Raw genomic sequence first — 18,126 nt, forward strand, 5'->3', positions numbered from 1 at the left:
AATTTTTTATTTACTTGACTGATTTTGAAAACAGAGAAAATTGTATTGAAAAATCCCTGCTAGCATTTTCAATTCAGCCTTTTGAGATTTAGACATTGTGGCTTTCCCATTTGCAGAAGGGACCAGACTACCTATTACAAGTTCCCAGATTCGAAAGACGGATCCACAAATAAAAACAACACAGTAAAAATCAAGACACGGCTTTGTTATGCTCCAGAAGGATGACTAGGTTTCCTTATCCACGGCTTACTAGCAAACGTGTGACGCCACTTGAGTCTCTCTTCCTGAATATCTCATTACTCTCATCTGCTAGTGAAGCTCTCCCAGACAGCGGGGAAGGTGTTCCAAAGAAGAAAAGGATACAGGCTGTGGTTAAGAGGACAAAGAATTAATGAGCTTTGGCTGACCTGAATTCAACTCGTAAGTCGTGATTCATAACCGCATCCTCTCGCTAAGACGGGAAAACAATCTGAGTTATGTATGTTCCCACATTCATCTTTCCTTCTGGCCAGTGTTTGATGAAAGCCCAGGGCAATCATCATGTTCTCCACAGAAGTATATTTATCTCAGTAATAATTTCCACAGCATTGACCACAGCAAGCTGGAAATAGCTAAGCTGTTGGTTACCTGAATTTTAGCCAAGGCTGGTGGATACCAACAGAAAACAAACAGCAACCACAAATACCAACCACCTTTGGATATTGTTGCTGTTATAAATTAGCAAGGGCCGGTAACAGAGCTACGTCAGGCCGTTAAAATAGATCTCTGGGAAATTTAACTATGTCTATAAAACATATTCTACTACAGCTATGAACTCATCCATTTTCTGAGAAACAAAAAGTATCACCCAAATCACTACATCACTATACGTTTCACTATACGTCATGGCTTCCGCGTCATGTTCTCCACGTGCTTCACGCCATGATGCCATATTGCAGGGTGAGACTGCCTTTTAATGAGGGCTTGCTGGCATTTAAGTAACTCAACCTTTTGGGTGGTCTCCAAGGTACACATTCCTCATCCTAAATTCTGTCCTATAACAAACTGTGTTGTCACACTAAGGGCCTACTGCATGGATAGTATCCACACACAAACCCCACGGAGAAGAAACCTAAGGAGGCACATTCATAATAGTTAGAAGAGAGAGCACATATTGATTTGTGGATTTTGTTAGTAATTACTCATGCTGCCTTTGACTTCACTGTGGATAAATCTAATTGAAAAAGATTTTTTGCTCTTCAGTGACTGCTTACAGGGACATCTTAATCAGGTGTTATTAACAACATAGTTTGTAACTATACAAATAATTATGGGGTCACAAATTCATGACTGTGACCTCAGTAAAGACCAGTGAATAGGAGGAAATGGGGCTGTAAAAGAGAAATCGAATTTAGAAGCCACACCAAAGTTGAAAATAAACACGAGAGACAATTCTGAATGCTTCTATGACAGGAGAAGGACCTCTTTCTAGAATGGCATCATCTTGTACCCTGCTGGAAGAGACACAATACAACACAATACAACCAAGCAAGTATTCTACTTACTATATCAGTGAAAATAGTAATTTCTTTTCAATTGTCATAAATACACACACACACACACACATATTTTATAGGAGAAATAAAGTTTTGTTCTTGTAGTTTTTGAAGTTACACTGTGGGGAGTAGTATGATCCTTCAACATGTAGCACTGCTTTCAGAGGGTCTCAGCATTTCTGTTCTGCCTTCCTCATCTTGACCACTCACGATGGAACTTGGCACGGGGACCGAGGACCAGAGGACTCAGTTGCCTGATCAACTGTGTTATTCAACATATTTCAGTGAGATTAACTCATATTTAATTAACTTGGAATTAACATCTTGCTTTCTCTCTTGCTTTCTGCACAGCTGAGTGAAAGCAGTATAGACAGACTTCTGGGTTTCAGCACCAAATCATAGTTTACCAGTTGATGTAAGAGTAAGTACTGGTAGACTGATCCTCTTTGCTCACAAATAAAAATCAGTCCATTGGCTACTCTTCAACACAAGACCAGCCCTGGGAACGACTGAAGACATCATATAAGGGGCTGTATGTACTTCAGTAAAGTGTATTTCCCGAATGTGCAGGCAATTCCATCTCTCCTCAGATCATATTATGTTCTGAGAACCAAAGACAGGAATATGTCAGAGGTGAACATTTTCCTGAGAGAAAGGAGGCCTGAAAGACATCAAGTCCCACTCATTAGCTTACCACTAATTCAGGTGCTTTAAGCAAGAGGCTCTCATAGCTAAGGTAACAACTTTTCAAATCACCACATCCGGACCCTTCAGTTTCTTCAATTCTCTTACCAGTTTTGTGCCTTATAAATGGGTTAGACAACTCATTTTTCCTATCCTGGAACTTTGCTTCTCTTTTTCCTGGGCACTCAGAAGGCTGCATGCCCTGCTGACCCAGACAGGAGATGCTAGAAGCATCTTCGACATGTGGATACGGTGGAGTCGCCCAATTCTTTATCTGCCAGCTGCAGTTCTTTGCCAAGAGATTTCAGTTTAAGTCGTCACCAAAAAAATAAATAAATAAATAAATAAATAAATTCACACACTTAAAAATCCTATCTCATTTCTCTGAAGGAGACTGGATGGATGAGTTCATAATTAAAAATCATTAGGCAACATACAAGATTGGATGTACTGATCTCTAAACACAAACTACTTAGATACCATTAAGCCGGCACACTAAAAAAGGTCCTTTTCTCCAGAGATCTGACTTCTAGCTAAGCCCTGGTCTCAGATGAGATGCTTGAGAAGTAGGCGTACTTGCCTTGAAAATAAGTAAAACCCAGTGAGTGGGATGTGGTCAAAACCAACAGAGAAGGGAAGGGCAGTGATGCTGGGTGACCAAGGCCATTAGCTACCTAGGCCAGTGTGGTCCTGGGAAGCGACTGCTCAGAGTGATCTTGTTTCTCTGAAGAAGATACTGAGTCAACAGGTGGATGACCCAAACGCTGTTACATCATATGTAGATTTCTGCTCATTCTCTTTCTTCCTGGGCAATCAAGTGGGGAGGATGCACAGTGGAACATGTGCTGGTTCTCCCCCGACTGCCAGGGGTCTCTGTTCCAATCAGTTCTCTTTGGGCTTACAGTGTCTCTGTCTTGCAACAATGCTCCTGGTTTTCTAAATGCTTCTTATGGATATCAGCGAAGAATGGGATGTTATGCCACGTTTAAAACGGGAGAACTGGAATGAAATTCTAATGGGTATGTCCTCAGCAGACAGAAACACAGATAAAAAACTCACAACTCTAGAATACAGTCCCTGGGGTGGACAGAAGATTCGTTGGCTTGCAACAGTGCTGAGTAGATTTGCAGCCCCAGTAAGGTTTTACTATCATTGTTCTCCTTTTGTTAAAAGAATCTCAAACAATGATAATGTTTACTTTAAATTTATTATATCCATTGACATCAACATGTTTATAAATATGTATATGTACTGTATACGTATCACTATGTGTGCAAACATACATTAGCTTATGTGCATATTGCATATCTATCTATGTGTATATATACTATGTGTATTTGCATATCTGTGTCAAATTCCCAAGGTGCAATATCATTTCCAAAGGATAATTGTTTATTTCTAAATTATTTAACTGAAACAGAACTAAAATTTCATCCATTAGAAAAATATATCAACATGTCTTGCTTTATCAGTCTACCTGAGGTGCTGAGGACTATCACAGTGCTATCACTTTGGAAATCCATCCCTCAGATGCCCGCAGCTCTGAGATGGCATCTTTGTGGTCTAAGCTCTAAGCGTCTGCTCTCTACAACGTCCCTCCTTTTATGGCCCTTTCCAAGGGCTTCAATGGAAACCAGTTTGATTCTAACTGTGTTGATTCTAGTTTTCCACTCATTCTATTGTAATCTCTTTAATAAGCAGGGATCAAGAATGATTAAGAAAATCTTGGGGAAGAAGAGTCACAATGGGGTCTTGTCTTGACATTAAATTAATGGGGTCTGTCTTGTCTTGACATTAAAATATATTGTCAGACTAAAATAATTAATTCAGCATCCAACTGGTATAAGGAAAGGGGCAGAGCAACAAACACACTAGTTAGCCATAGTATGTAGAAAACAACTTGTACAGTATAAATCCAATTTAGTGTAAAAATATTCGGATGTATGAATAAAAAGGTAATAGGGTTGTCTCCAGGTTGTGCAATTTTGGGTTCTTGGTTATTTCCTTGATGTACATTATTTTTGTAAAAGGGAAAAACAAAGAAATGACAGGAAAATAAAGCTAAGTGTCAAAATGTGAATCATAAACTGGGAAAAAAGATTTGAAACCAATAAGGCAATATTTTAAATAGTCTTAACATACAAAACATTGAAATTCATACCAGATAGGCAAAGAACATAAAAAATATTGGGCTGAAATACTATCTAAGAACAGTAAGCATTAAAAATGCTTAACCACACAAGTAATCAAATAGAAAATTAAAACTAAGTTACAATTTTCTCAAATTAGCAAAGATTAAAAATCACCCATAACAGTAAAAGTTAATGAAGACTCCATCAGTTGGGCATTCCCATACGTTGCTTTAAATGATACTACAAGGCCCAAATCCTTTATCTGAAATCTGGAGTTGTGTTTCAGACTTCATAATTCTTTAGATTTTAAAGAAAGTATACATATTATGTATTAAATACAACCTCTAGACAGGTGAGGGGCTGTACCCCTTAATCAAACACATTAATATTTCTGCAGTTAAGCTTGTAAATATTCAAAAGAAGAGGAATAAATGAAAGATTAAAAGCAACCTCATTTCTGTTGATGACAGTTTTGACAACAAAATGAGTTTAGGTTAGACTCTGTGGTGAAATGAGTTATGAAAAAATTCACGGGTTTCAGAACTTTTGAGATTCCAAAATTGTTGATAATTATTTCTGAACTGTTCCATACAATCTTCCTGAAAATCTACTTGGCTATGTGATTACACATTTATTATTTTTTAATGTTTATTTTTGAGAGAGACAGAGTATGAGTGGGGTAGGGGCAGAGAGAGAGGGAGACACAGAATCCAAAGTAGGGTCTAGGTTCTGAGCTGACAGCAGGGAGCCTGATGCCAGGCCTGAACTCATGAGCCGTGAGATCATGACCTGAGCCGAAGTTAGACGCTTAATTGACTGAGCCACCCAGGCACCCCTACAAATTTAGACTTTAAAAACTTCATAGCTTTTGACCTACTTCTAGGAAGAACTTAACAGATATGCAGACAAAAGAGTTATGCTCAAGGATGTCCATCATAATTTTATTTATAAAGATAAAAATGGAATTAGAACAAAAGTCTAACAATAAAGTAATGGCTATATTATGGGACAACCAAATAAAAGGATATTATATGGCTATAAAAATTGTTTTTGAGGAGGATACTTAAGGAGTCAGGACAGGGCTCATTATGTATGGCTGAATGGAAAATAATGAAGACCTAAAACTTCATATTGAGTGTGATGTCAATTAACAAAGCCTCATGGGGTGCCTGGGTGACGCAGTCAGTTGAGCTTCCAGCTCTTGATTTTGGCTCAGGTAACAATCCCAAAGTTGTGGGATCAAGCCCCACGTTGGGCTCCGTGCTGAGCGTGTAGCATGCTTAAGATTCTCTCTCTGCCCCTCTCTCCTGCTCACGTTCTCTCTCAAAAAAAAAAAAAAAGAAAAAAAAAAGCTCCCAAAATGTGTAGAATAAAAGACTTGAAACTAATAGCAGAGATTATAGTTACACGTTGGGATTGTGACGTTGTTTTATCTAGAACTATATCTTATAAATTTTTAATAATGAGGATGTAATTTTTAAAACAATTATTAAAACAAGGATCTACATAAGATTGATGTTATTCGTCTTATTTGAAGACATTACAAAACCCTTGGTGGTAGGTAGGTATTCAATGACTATCTACGGAGTCAGTGATTCTGGATTGCTCTCCTGCTTTCACCATCATTTTGGTGGGGGAGGGGGAGCGGGGGGGGCAGTCTGGTTTATGGTGTGGAAGTCGTGAGGGACACTCCCTTGCTCCCTGGCTCACACGAGTGGTGGGGAGGTGGGCTAACAGCCACTCCCCATGAAATCACAGCCATCACTTACTTGACACCTGCTGAGAAGCTCACCACAGGGAAGAAGAGCCCATCTGTGTTGAAGTTCTCAAACATCCCCTGCACAGGCTGCCCGTTGATGCGGAAAGAGATGCTGGGCACCCCGAGGTCGAGGCAACAGCTTACCACGTCGTCTGATCTCAGGAGGTGCTGGTTGATGGAGGCCACGGCTCTGGGTATGCGGCCTGATGAGCAAAGAACAAGAAGGCGTTGTGGGACTCTAGAGAAGGCTCTCACAGTGGGAAGTGGGGAGGTATGATGGCACACAGGAGGTCTGGATATGCTCCTGCATTTGCAATTCAACTTGGCTTTCCCAGTGTGAGGGGAGCAGTGAGAAATGATTTCCGGAGCTTGTGAGTGGGCAGCCCAAAACGAGAGGAGTCTCAGAAGAAACTCAAACTGCCAGGAATGAGAACAAACATGAAGTCAACCCCCTCAGTGCGTGTTCAGATTCTGGTCCGGTGTCTGAATTAACAAACAGATTGCTTTGCTGGTTGTGGGTCCTGCAGTGTGAGTGTGCGTGTGTGCGTGGGTTTACTCTCAGATGCCCAAAGATCTCACCCTCTTCCATTTCCTGTAAAAGATATGGCCACTCTGGCACTGGATGCAGGAGCCATCAAAGTGAGTAACAGTAAGGTCATCGAGCCATTAAACTCTGCAGCATAGTTTACTTGTTTTAAAGAATTCTAGTAGTTCATATAAGCAGTGAAACAGAGGGTCAGTTGTACACTGTGTTGATGATTTTTGTCATTACTGTATATCTTTTTAATAGGATGATTTATCATTGCCTGACCTAACTTACAGTCACGAGAAAATCACCTCTCGGGATTTTTGTGTCACACCATCTCATTCTGGAAGTTCTAAAAGTAAATTATCCTAACTCCCTCACCCATCTCCCTACCACGGTTACAATCCTATTGGCAAGAGAGCAATGGAGAGGCAGAATTTAGCTATTAAAATGGACTTTCAGGCAACAAAAATTATAAAAATGTATCTTATTTTTTGATGACAGAATACATATTCATTATAAATGTTCACTGTATACAAAAATATAAACAAAGAAAAAAATTTAACTCAATAAAAAATAAAAAATGCTTCCACTTTCACACACACATACACACTTTTCATCCAAACTAGGATTCTGTGGGTTTTGTGACTTTTTCTCTACCTATTGTATTGTAAATATTTGATTGTATAATGGAATATTCACTAGAAACTGCATTTTAATGGCTTCATCATATGCCATAAGGTAATTAAAAACCCCCTTATGATGGGTACGTGAGTTGTTTATAAATTTTGTATGCACATCTATGCTATATAATCTTTCTAATCTCAGCTATGAATTATTTAATGTTTCCAGTGGTTAATGCTATTCTAGTAGGTTCTAAATTAACTGGTGGATTTTATTTTTTTTTCAACGTTTTTTATTTATTTTTGGGACAGAGAGAGACAGAGCATGAATGGGGGAGGGGCAGAGAGAGAGGGAGACACAGAATCGGAAACAGGCTCCAGGCTCCGAGCCATCAACCCAGAGCCTGACGCGTGGCTCGAACTCACGGACCGCGAGATCGTGACCTGGCTGAAGTCGGACGCCCAACCGACTGCGCCACCCAGGCGCCCCAAGTGGTGGATTTTAAAATAGCAAGGGGCACCTGGGTGCCTCAGTTGGTTAAGCGGCCGACTTTGGTTCAGGTCATGATCTCAGAGCTTTTGAGTTTGAGTCCCGCGTCGGGCCCTGTGCTGACAGCTCAGAGCCTGGAGCCTGTTTTGGATTCTGTCTCTCTCTCTCTCTCTCTCTCTCCCTCTCTCTCTCTCTCTCTCTCTCTGCCCCTCCCCAGCTGTCACTGTCTCTCTCAAAAATAAATAAACATTAAAAAAAATTTTTTTAAATAGTGAAACTACTACACTATCCTTAATTAAAAAAATATATTAAGTATCCCCTTCTGGTTATTGTGGGCAACTGACAAAACCATATTGTATTTCCCCCTACCCTTGTACAAACGTGAACGAGGCTCTATGTGGTACCAGACACCAGGCTGGGGATCAAGGACTGAAGACCCAGTTCCTGCTCCTAATAAATCCATAATCTGGTGGGAAATAAACATTCAAATAAAGAATTACCATTCAGTCTAGTTAATGGAATGAAGGTGTACACAAGGTGATGCTTCTAAGATACAGGAAGGTGCCAAATCAGCCCGGGAGCATGGGACAAGAGTCAAAGATCCGCTATATAAGAAAGACTACTTCTTACAGAAGAATAGTTTATACAGAAGGATGGAGGAGACCTACCTGTGTGCGGCAGGTGTGGGGACGGATAGGAGCTTGGGGAGTAGATGCAGAACACAGCCGGACTGGACACACAACTTGGACTGTTTACACCAGGTGCAATGACACAAAATAACGTACGCAAGGCACATAAGCCTGGGACAGCGCCAGACTTGGTTTTTGTAACCTTGCTTCATTCCTGAGAATGAGGAACAGGTTCCTTTAAAACACAGCAATCTAAGCCAAATTCTAAGACTGCAGAGGTTTGACACCTTTCCAATTTCTCTGAGGAGACCGAGGGCCCTTGGTTCCTTTTATGGAGTTGAGGTATCCCAGGTCCCAATTATCTTTTCTCCCTTATCATAATCAAGTCTGTTATGAAAGGAATCTATGATATTAAAACTCAGCCAATCTTGCTACAACGGTCTCATTCTCAGTATTTCTTATTTTCCCATTAAAAACCAATCTTTTCTGCTTCAGTTGTTTCTTTCTCCTTTAGTTTAACTTCTGGATAATATCACTGTAGTCATTTGAAAAAAAAATCCCAAGAGATTTCTGTGAATTTGGGAAAACCAAGAAGCCACTGAAACGCTCGGTTGGTCAACTAGCTTTATTTTTTTCAATGTTTATTTTTGAGAGAGACAGAGACAGAGCGTGAGTGGGGGAGGGTGCACAGAGAGAGAGACAGACAGACATGGAATCTGAATCAGGCTGCAGTCTCCGAGCTGACCGCACAGAGCCCGACACAGGGCTTGAACACATGAACCACGAGATCATGACCTGAGCCAAAGTCAGACGCCCAACCAACTGAGCCACCCAGGCACCCCGGTCAACTAACTTTCAAGGTATTCAGATCCTTGCTGGCTAAAAATACAAATGAGAAGGTCCTTTACTGTTCTGAGACTCACATAAACTAGGACAAACTGACAGTGTTGAATTGTGATGCCAGCGTCCTCTCGTCCTAGCTGCTCAAAGTGCACTGTTGGCTTCCCTGCTGGCCAGAACCTCGGCCAGTAAAGACAGAGAGCAGCTTTCACGAGGGATACTCTTCATCTACAGCAGTGCTTTGATGCCATCGGAAGCTGAGTTCCAAGCTTTATTTAGCCCTTAAGATGCCATAGTTGCCAAGCGCCTTCCCGAAGAATGGCAGCCGAGAGCATTTCTCCTGCCTAGTTCCCTCCCTTGGTGGAAAACAACACCAGGATGAGCAATTATACCCTTGTGGTAAACACCACTGCCTTTTACAAAACTCCTTTATTCTAAAAGAATGGGCACCGAGTAGAAGATCATCAGTAGGCCAAGTGAAATCATGGTTTGAGCCTATTTTTAAAACATATGCAGAATACAGAGTTGGGACTGATACTATCCAGAAACTAAAGGGAGACAGTGGATAATTACTGGATAGGAAGCATGTACTTAGTGATTACTTAGAGCAATGGTTTGGGAAGTCTATTGGAATAAAAAAAACCCATTTCATATAATGTTCATGTTGTAAAATATCATCTGATAAGGTATATGTAGTTTTAAAATGGGAGCAGCGTGAAGGTTCTCAAACTAGAAAACAAGGGAATTGTGCAATGGCTTTTACACACTCTTTTATAAATCTGTTCTCATCTACAAGAAGAAATCTCTAGCCCCGTGAGGGCTTTCCAGGCTCCAAATGATTCACAAGGGTCCTGTACCCCACATTTAAACAACATACTTGTCCTTTAAATTGCTCTGTAGTGAGGTGGCATTGTGGCAGGGAGCAGAAGTGGATCACAGAGGGCTGAGTTCAATACCAAGTCTTTGTCTGTTACCTGAAGCTGGGCATGTAATTTTACCAGAAAATCAGATTCCACCTCTATAAAATGGGTACCGTGTTGCCCACACTATTGTTGTTAAGAATTGTTTGTAAGGTACCGTAATTATTCCCGGGACTTCAATGAAACAAATGACTGATGTCCTGTATGCCACTCAAAAGGTTTAGCATGTAGCAATAACTGGGCATTTCTAGAACCAGACTCTCTGGGCTAGAGTCCTGGCTCTGTCACTTACTGTGTGACCTTGGGCAAATCACTTACCTTTGTCAACTCAAGTTTCTTCATCTGTCAAGTGAAAATAGCGTCATGAGGTTGTTTGAGTTTTGGATGAATTATTCCCTAAAGAGGGATTGATTAGAAGCGTGCCTGACACACCATAACCCACAGTAAGTACTATTATTGCTTTTGTTTCTGAAGCTCTAGAAACTTTAATTACTAGGCTAACAGTAGAGAAGAATGCCAGAACGCTGTAGGAATGTCTTTGGTATTATGATGAAAAAATAACACTATGGAGAATCAAGGCATTGAGGGCGGAGTCCAGAAAGAGACTCGAAAAGTCACTGAATTGAGTTAATAAAAATGAGTAAGACTCTTTTGTGAAGAGAATGCTCAAAAATAGTCACTTTCAAGTATGTTTCACGTATGTGACCCTTTAGAACAACCAACAGGAGGGCTAGTCCATAGAACGGAAAGCAAAGGAGTTACAAAGTCTAAATCTCTATAATCCTAGCCACAGCCCACCCAAACAGGCTGGGGAGTCCTGTAGCCTCTCTTTGTCTGAATAAACTGCCCCTGGCTCAGAGGCCTGGGCCTACCTTAAGGTCCCGGGAAGATCAGAAAGGCCATTCCAAAGCAGCATTGTAAGATAAAGGAAAATCTCACTTTATCACAGGCTGCACATCTTCAAATTGACCCAAGGACACATTCCTGCAGGATTTAGCCTCTTCTGATGAGTAATGTAGGCAACTAATCAGCATTTCCACTGCCCCAGGCACTGCAGAATTTGGCACTATCACGCAAACACAAACACTCTGGCATTCGGAAGGAGAGAGGATCCAAACACGTAGAAATGCTGGTGTTCTTTAGCCACTCCTTGGGTCCTCTTCACAGAGCAGCAGCAGGGCTGGAAGGGTCTGAGTCACAGCGGGGTGTGCCTCCACAGCTCAGTGCTGGGACTCCTCTCAGGAGGGAGACAGGTAAAGACCCTCTCATACAAATGTGATTGTTGAGCTAAATGATTTAAAAGTTTAAAAAGCCAGACATCATAATAAATCGGGAAATGCAATTTTACCCCATTCATTTCCTGCATCACTTATCACTCAGGAAGGTAGATTCCTCTGCTTATTCCAACTGCACAAGGGGAAAAGGTATTAAAAGGGAAACGTAGACAGATTTCTTTCTGTGAAACTGTCCCCCCAGCCAGGAACATACTACAGGACGCTCTGAGTCGAATTCATCCCAATGGCAGCCCCAAAAGGCTACATGAAGGCTATGTCAGGAGAGGGAAAGCAATGCTAGGGCCAGAAAAGAACCCATCCTCGGAAAGGAAACTCCCAGGGGCTAAGCTGACTCAGGAGCCTGTTAGGAGGGTTAAGATGGGGGACAGATCTGCAGCTGATGCTTGAAAGTGGCTTCACAGACTTCGGTGGCTAGAAAGACCCATGAAGACTGCTTTTTCCTTACATAGAGAAAAAGCTCATTCATCATCCCAGGAGGTCACCTGAAACTTCCCTTCCTGTGGTGCCTGGGTTGAGCGTGCGACTTCAGCTCAGGTCGTGATCTCACGGTTTGTGAGCTCAAGCCCCATATCAGGCTCTGCGCTGACAGCTCGGAGCCTGGCGCCTGCTTTGGATTCCGTGTCTCCCTCACTCTCTCTTTGCAACCCCTGCCCCCGTCCCCGATGGGCACTCTCTCAAAAATAGACCTTAAAAAAAAAAAAAGAAACATCCTTTCCCATTCAGCATGGGACTCAGGTAGTTCCCCTGAGGATGGGCTGCTCTCCTGGTCTCCAGTGAGGTACCCACAACTCTGGACATGGTCTTTATGATTACAGTGGACCCCACAGACAACGAGGGATGGGAAATCGTATTTACTGGGTAGCTAATGTGTCATGAACTTCATGTTCCTCACCTCATTGAAATTTCATAAGAGCCTATATATCTTCATTTTATCTGAGGAAACCAAGTCTCTGAGCCCAGAATCAAAAAAATATCAGTAAACAGAAGCGCTGGGATTCAAACCCAGGCACAACTCCAAAGCCATGCTGTTTCTTCTTGACTCTTTCCAGCGACTACAGGTTAGGGGCACTATAATTCCTACCAATAACAACAGTATCTACTGTGCTTTATTTATTTAAAAAAAATTTTTTTTAACGCTTATTTATTTTTGAGACAGAGACAGAGCATGAACGGGGGAGGGTCAGAGAGAGAGGGAGACACAGAATCTGAAACAGGCTCCAGGCTCTGAGCTGGCAGCACAGAGCCCAACACGGGGCTCGAACTCACGGACCGCGAGATCATGACCTGAGCCGAAGTCGGCCGCTTAACCGACTGAGCCACCCAGGCGTCCCTCCACTGTGCTTTAATAAGTACATTAAAGATCAGTTCGAGGCAGTAGCTTAGTTCATACATACAGATGAGTTTAAAGTTAATGGACTTGGGCATTTATATCTCAAGGAAAAGGAGAAAACTTGTCAGGAGGAGTTCCCAGTAGGTCTCCCTAGCCACCTTCCCTTACATCCTGCAGTAAGTTGGAGTATTGTTTCCATTTCATTTCTTCATCCAACAATTATCCTTTCATCAGATAGTCCGAGATACAGTGGTGTCCTGGTGGGAGTCATTAACAGAAACCTTATTTCTTCAACTGGAACACATGTTGGCATATTTACCCGCAGTGCCTTCTGCCAGATATATGTTCCCTGTGTGCTGGCTGGGGAATTCAGAATGATGCCAGACCCAAGGAAGCTTTGTGTTTTAATGAGCACGAGACGTGTCAATCTTGCTGACACTGGTCTCTCCACATCTCATCAGATGCTGAGGACTGAGGGGGTGAGGTTCTCTGAATGTACCTATACGGCATTGTATTACTAAGTGTGGGTCATGTTCAGAGAGCCACCATCAGCTCCTGAAACGTGGAGTCCCAAGTCCCTTTCCCCTGTCATCTATCACCAATCAGAAGGGCCACTGCTCGTGATGACTGGTGTGGGCTCGGCGCATCTGGCTTCCCAGTCTTCTGTTGAGAAAGGACAAGAGGGATGACGAGCATGTGGGATGCTCCGGGAATGGTACACAATTAGATGGATGTTCGAGTTCTGAAATGCAAATGGCAACCTTTCCCGGATGCCCTGGCTTCTCTGTCTCTTGACTCATCGATGTATTCATTCCGCAAATTTTATGGAGGGATCCACTAAGTGCCCCACACAGTGCCACAAAATCTGGGAAGGACTGAGTAACACTTTTCCTTTGAGCACGGTTAGTTTCTCTTTGGAACAAGGGTCCAGTTTGCCTCATCCAACAGTCTAGGTGTCCTCCGGATTTCCTTAACCAGTCCCCAGGCAGAGTTCCCTTCAGGTGTAACCTGGGATGCAGGTGTAGCTTGGGTGATGGTGTCGAGATGGCAGGAGAGGAGCAGCTATCAGCAGGCAGTAGGGGAATGATGTTGTCAAGCCAATCCCGCTCAAGCCCCCTCACAGATTCCACCCTACCAAACTCAGGAGATGTAGATGTGGGTAGACATAAGACTCTTTCTTTTTCACTCACTTCCTCGGAGACAGCTTTCTGAGCACTTCATGACATGTGAGGCTAACCCACATCACAGCCACAGTCTGTATAGCCACGGACACAGTGGCTCCGTGACCCAAGAAGGGAAGATGCACGGTCACTCCCCATGAAGATGGCACTGGCGAAGGGAAGTTGGGAGGATAAGAGAACGACAGGACAGGGCTTTCACGTCACTATCACCCATCATTCGGCCATTTTTCACCTGCCTTTGTCTGCACCACACTGTCCCCTGGGACACACAAAACAGAGATTTTTTTTTTCCTTCCCACAAATGATCCAGGATACATTTATCAATAAGTAAGCGGACACCATTCCTAAAAGTTTTTAAATGTTTATACTGAACGTACAACAGCACAAAAAATGAAAAAACCAACCCATGCCGACCCGCTGAAAATACATACCAACTGTAAGATATGGAATCAGAGCCCCAAGTGACGGTTTTGGCCCGAAAGTGGAGGGAAAAAGGAAAATGTGATAGGTTACATAGTTCCCAGTTGCAAAAGAAAATGTATAGGTTTGCGTTGTAGAGACAAGCTTTTCCGGAGTAGTGGATTTGGGGAAGAATGCGTGTCATCGTTTCTTACGTAAGAGACATGCTTACATAAGGGATTTCTATAAGGGACGCAGTGACTCCAAATACAGTCTCACAAAAGATACAGGTACGATGTGCTGTGGACAACAGAAAGAAGAGGTAAAGCTCTAGTTCTGGGGGAAAGCCTAAAAGTTAGCCTTGCATTTTCGTCTAGGCAGAAGCTAACCCATTCCTGCGGGCACAGGCCACGGATATGCTTGGGGAAAGGATCAGTGGAGTTTTAAAAAAGAAGTTGCACTTTTTTTTTTTTTTTTAAGCGATTGGCATTTAGGGTGTGCCCGGCACTGATCCAGGCATTCTGTAATGTGTATCATGAAGCAACATGTTGCACTGACATAATGATGGACTTGTAGTCAGATCTGGATCCCTCTCAGCATGACTGTAAATAAACTACTTAAACATCTTTGTGGTGGTTCCACATGCATCACATGAGGCCAATATTACGAACACTGGGGCACCTGGGCGGCTCAGTCGGTTAAGCATCCAACTTCAGCTCAGATCATGATCTCACGGTTCGTGAATTTGAGCCCCGCATCAGGCCCTGTGCTGACAGCTCAGAGCCTGGAGCCGGCTTTGGATTCAGTGTCTCCCTCTCTCTGTCCCTTCCCTGCTCACTCGCTCTCTCTCAAAAATAAGTACACGTTAAAAACAATATTATCTACATTAAGGGGTCATTATATAAAAAAGTGAGGGGAAAAATGTACAAAAGGTATGTAAGCTCACTGTCCAGTAAACAAACGCTGAGTCTCTTTCCCTGTTTGACTATATAACCCTTAACATCCTAGGCAATAGTGATGCTACAGGTACAGTCACTGAGCTTGGGAACCGTTAACGGAGCCACACCAGATCACGCAGCTGCAAGTAAGTGCCGGAGTCATGGTGGCAAAGCAGGACAGTCTCATTTCAGATCTGATGTGCTTTCCACTTAACCCTCTAATTCGCTGAGACTTTTGAGTCTGCATCCTTTTGACAGAAAGTGACCACCGCAGCTTGAACAATTCAAGCCTCGATCATCTCCAGCAAGGGAAAGGGGCCAAAGCTCTGGCAAGGTACTCACCTGACCAAAGGTGAAGGCCATCAAAGCCATAGGAATACAGGTCGTCTCCAACACCGTTGCCTCCCCATCCTTCTCCACCTCCAGGGTACGGAGCATAGCCTGAGGAAGAGGCCCAGCCTACCCGTAGGTGTGTGGGCTCAGCTGTTAGGAAGGGGTCCACTTGGTCTATGATCAGCTCGAAGTACCACTTCTTGTACTGTGCTGAGCCCTCAGCAACTCCCAGGAAGATGTTTGGCCGAATGCTGAAATTGAACACAGGACAGGTGGCAGCTACAGACTTGGAAGCACAGAGATAAACAAGAGCAAGTAGGTTGAACTGGGCCACAGGACGCACTGTCAACTGAAGGCAAGAGCACTTTTGTGTTTTTCATAGGAGTCTAAAATAGGAAATGCTTAGAGCCTCTAACACTTGATCGAGTTCTCAGTGGGAGGTGTCAGGACAATGTTAATTCTATTTAAAAATATAAAGAACGTCTCCTTGTTCCATTCAAGGCAAGCAGCATTTACTGAGTGCCGACCATGGGTAAAAGATGCTGAAGACGTCATAGAAATGCATAACCATAAATCCTTGTGTCTTTCTGTAAGTGGAAGAAGGAACTTAATCAAGTTCCATCTCCTGGGAAATTGGTTCAAGCTCCCCCTATTCCCACAGTGGCAGCTTTGTCACCTAAGCATAACCAGTAACAGTGGCCTCTTGAAAGCATTAAGAAACCTCTATTTGAAATAAGCCAGACCAGGGGCACCTGCGTGGCGCAGTTGGCTGAGCATCTGACTCTGGTTTTGGCTCAGGTCATGATCTCACGGTTTGTGGGATCAAGCCCCGCATCAGGCTCTGCGCTGAGCAAGGAGCCTACTTAAGATACTCTCCCTCTCTCTCTCTGCCCCTCCCCCACTCGTGTTCCTTTTCTTTCCCTCTTTAAAACAAGCAAGCAAGACAAAGAAAACGACATGGAGCTACTTACAGGTGGAATCTAAAAAAAAAAAAAAAAGTCAAACTTCTTGAGAGCAGAAAAGCAGTTGCCAGGGTCAGAGGTAGGGGGTGGCAAAAACAGGTTAGAAAAAAGGTACAAACTGTCTCTTATAAGATGCATATTGTAGGAGGATACAACGTGTAACATCGTAGCTACAGTTGGTAACACTGTATTGCATAATTGAAATGTGCCAAGACAGAAGAACTTAAGGGCTCTCTCACACACAAAAAGGATAAATATGTGAGGTGACAGATGTGTTAATCTGATGGGGCAAATCCTTTCACAATGTATATCAAATCATCATATTCCATACTTTAAATATCCTTTAACTGTTTGTCCATTATACTTCAATGAATAAAGCTGAAAAAATTCAATTGAAGACAGCAGAAAAAGGGAGAAGGGAAGAGAAGCCACTCTTAGCCAACTTTGATAAGGGCTGGAGGACTTAATGTATCCAGAAAGATGGTTAGAAACTTTTAGAGAAAACTCTAAACCATTGAGAGTTTTCCTGGTTGGAGTGCTATTCTTAAATATCTACTGTTCTGGGCTGGAGCTGCATCCCATTTTGGGTGGGCCAGGAAAAACCAGGTTGGTACCAAAAGAAACTGTGTGGATGGCTCAGTTCTGCTCTACACTCCACAGTTCTTTCCTCACCTTATAGATTAGGGAGTGGGCCTGGGTAGAAGATAGCTCAATAACTTAGGCCTGCCTAATGTAAGTCCCTTGAGTTCACATGACTCACATGTGGCTGCACGTGTGGATCAGCAGGCTAGGATTCTGTGTGAGCCCATGCTCTTCATCGTGGCCTTCACAGATAACCTCGAATGCCATGTGCCAGAGGATGCAAGAAACCATAGTATCAACATGGGGCATCCATTCTATTACAAGACTTTGAGGGGCACCTGGATGACTCAGTCAGTTGCGCATCTGACTTGGGCTCAGGTTTGACCTTGTGGTTTGTGAGCCCCACATCAGGCTCTCTGCTGTCAGCCTGTCAGGGCAGAGCTGGCTTCGGATCCTCTGTCCCCCTTCTCTCTGCCCCTCCCCTGCTTGCACTCTCCCAAAAATAAACATAAAATTAAATAAAAGAAAGAAAATTAAAAAAAAAATAAAAGCAGGACCAACACAATAGTGCTGGAAGTATCCAGGAGCTGAGCTAGGTTAAAAAAAAAAAAAGATTAAAAAAAATAAAAGGTGGTATATTAAAATAAAAGTGAGGGGGCGCCTGGGTGGCTCGGTCGGTTAAGCGTCCGACTTCGGCTCAGGTCATGATCTCACGGTCCGTGAGTTCGAGCCCCGCGTCGGGCTCTGTGCTGACAGCTCAGGGCCTGGAGCCTGTTTCAGATTCTGTGTCTCCCTCTCTCCCTGCTCTTCCCCTGTTCATGCTCTGTCTCTGTCTCAAAAATAAACAAACGTTAAAAAAAAAATTAAAACAAAAAAGGGAGTATGTTACGAAGAAGTTACAAGATCTGTACTTAACTGTAACATGAAACATGGTAGACCATTTTGGGTTAAATGCTCTGGCCCTCAGG

The 18,126-nt window shown here is 42.9% G+C and overlaps 1 protein-coding gene across 1 annotated transcript in view; it reads right to left on the reverse strand.

The window, feature by feature from the left end:
* RYR3 (ryanodine receptor 3) overlaps positions 1–18,126 on the reverse strand; it is a 529,492-nt gene that overhangs the window by 221,480 nt on the left and 289,886 nt on the right. The window contains exons 18-19 of the mRNA XM_040492205.1: positions 15,624–15,865; positions 6,121–6,313 (exon numbers count right to left, since the gene is read on the reverse strand). Coding sequence (XP_040348139.1) covers positions 6,121–6,313; positions 15,624–15,865 — 435 coding nt within the window. The remainder of the gene's footprint in view (positions 1–6,120; positions 6,314–15,623; positions 15,866–18,126) is intronic.

The sequence above is a fragment of the Herpailurus yagouaroundi genome, unplaced genomic scaffold (assembly GCF_014898765.1).
Source record: "Herpailurus yagouaroundi ecotype Mexico unplaced genomic scaffold, PumYag 184, whole genome shotgun sequence".
In the NCBI taxonomy this organism is placed as follows: Eukaryota; Metazoa; Chordata; class Mammalia; order Carnivora; family Felidae; genus Herpailurus; species Herpailurus yagouaroundi.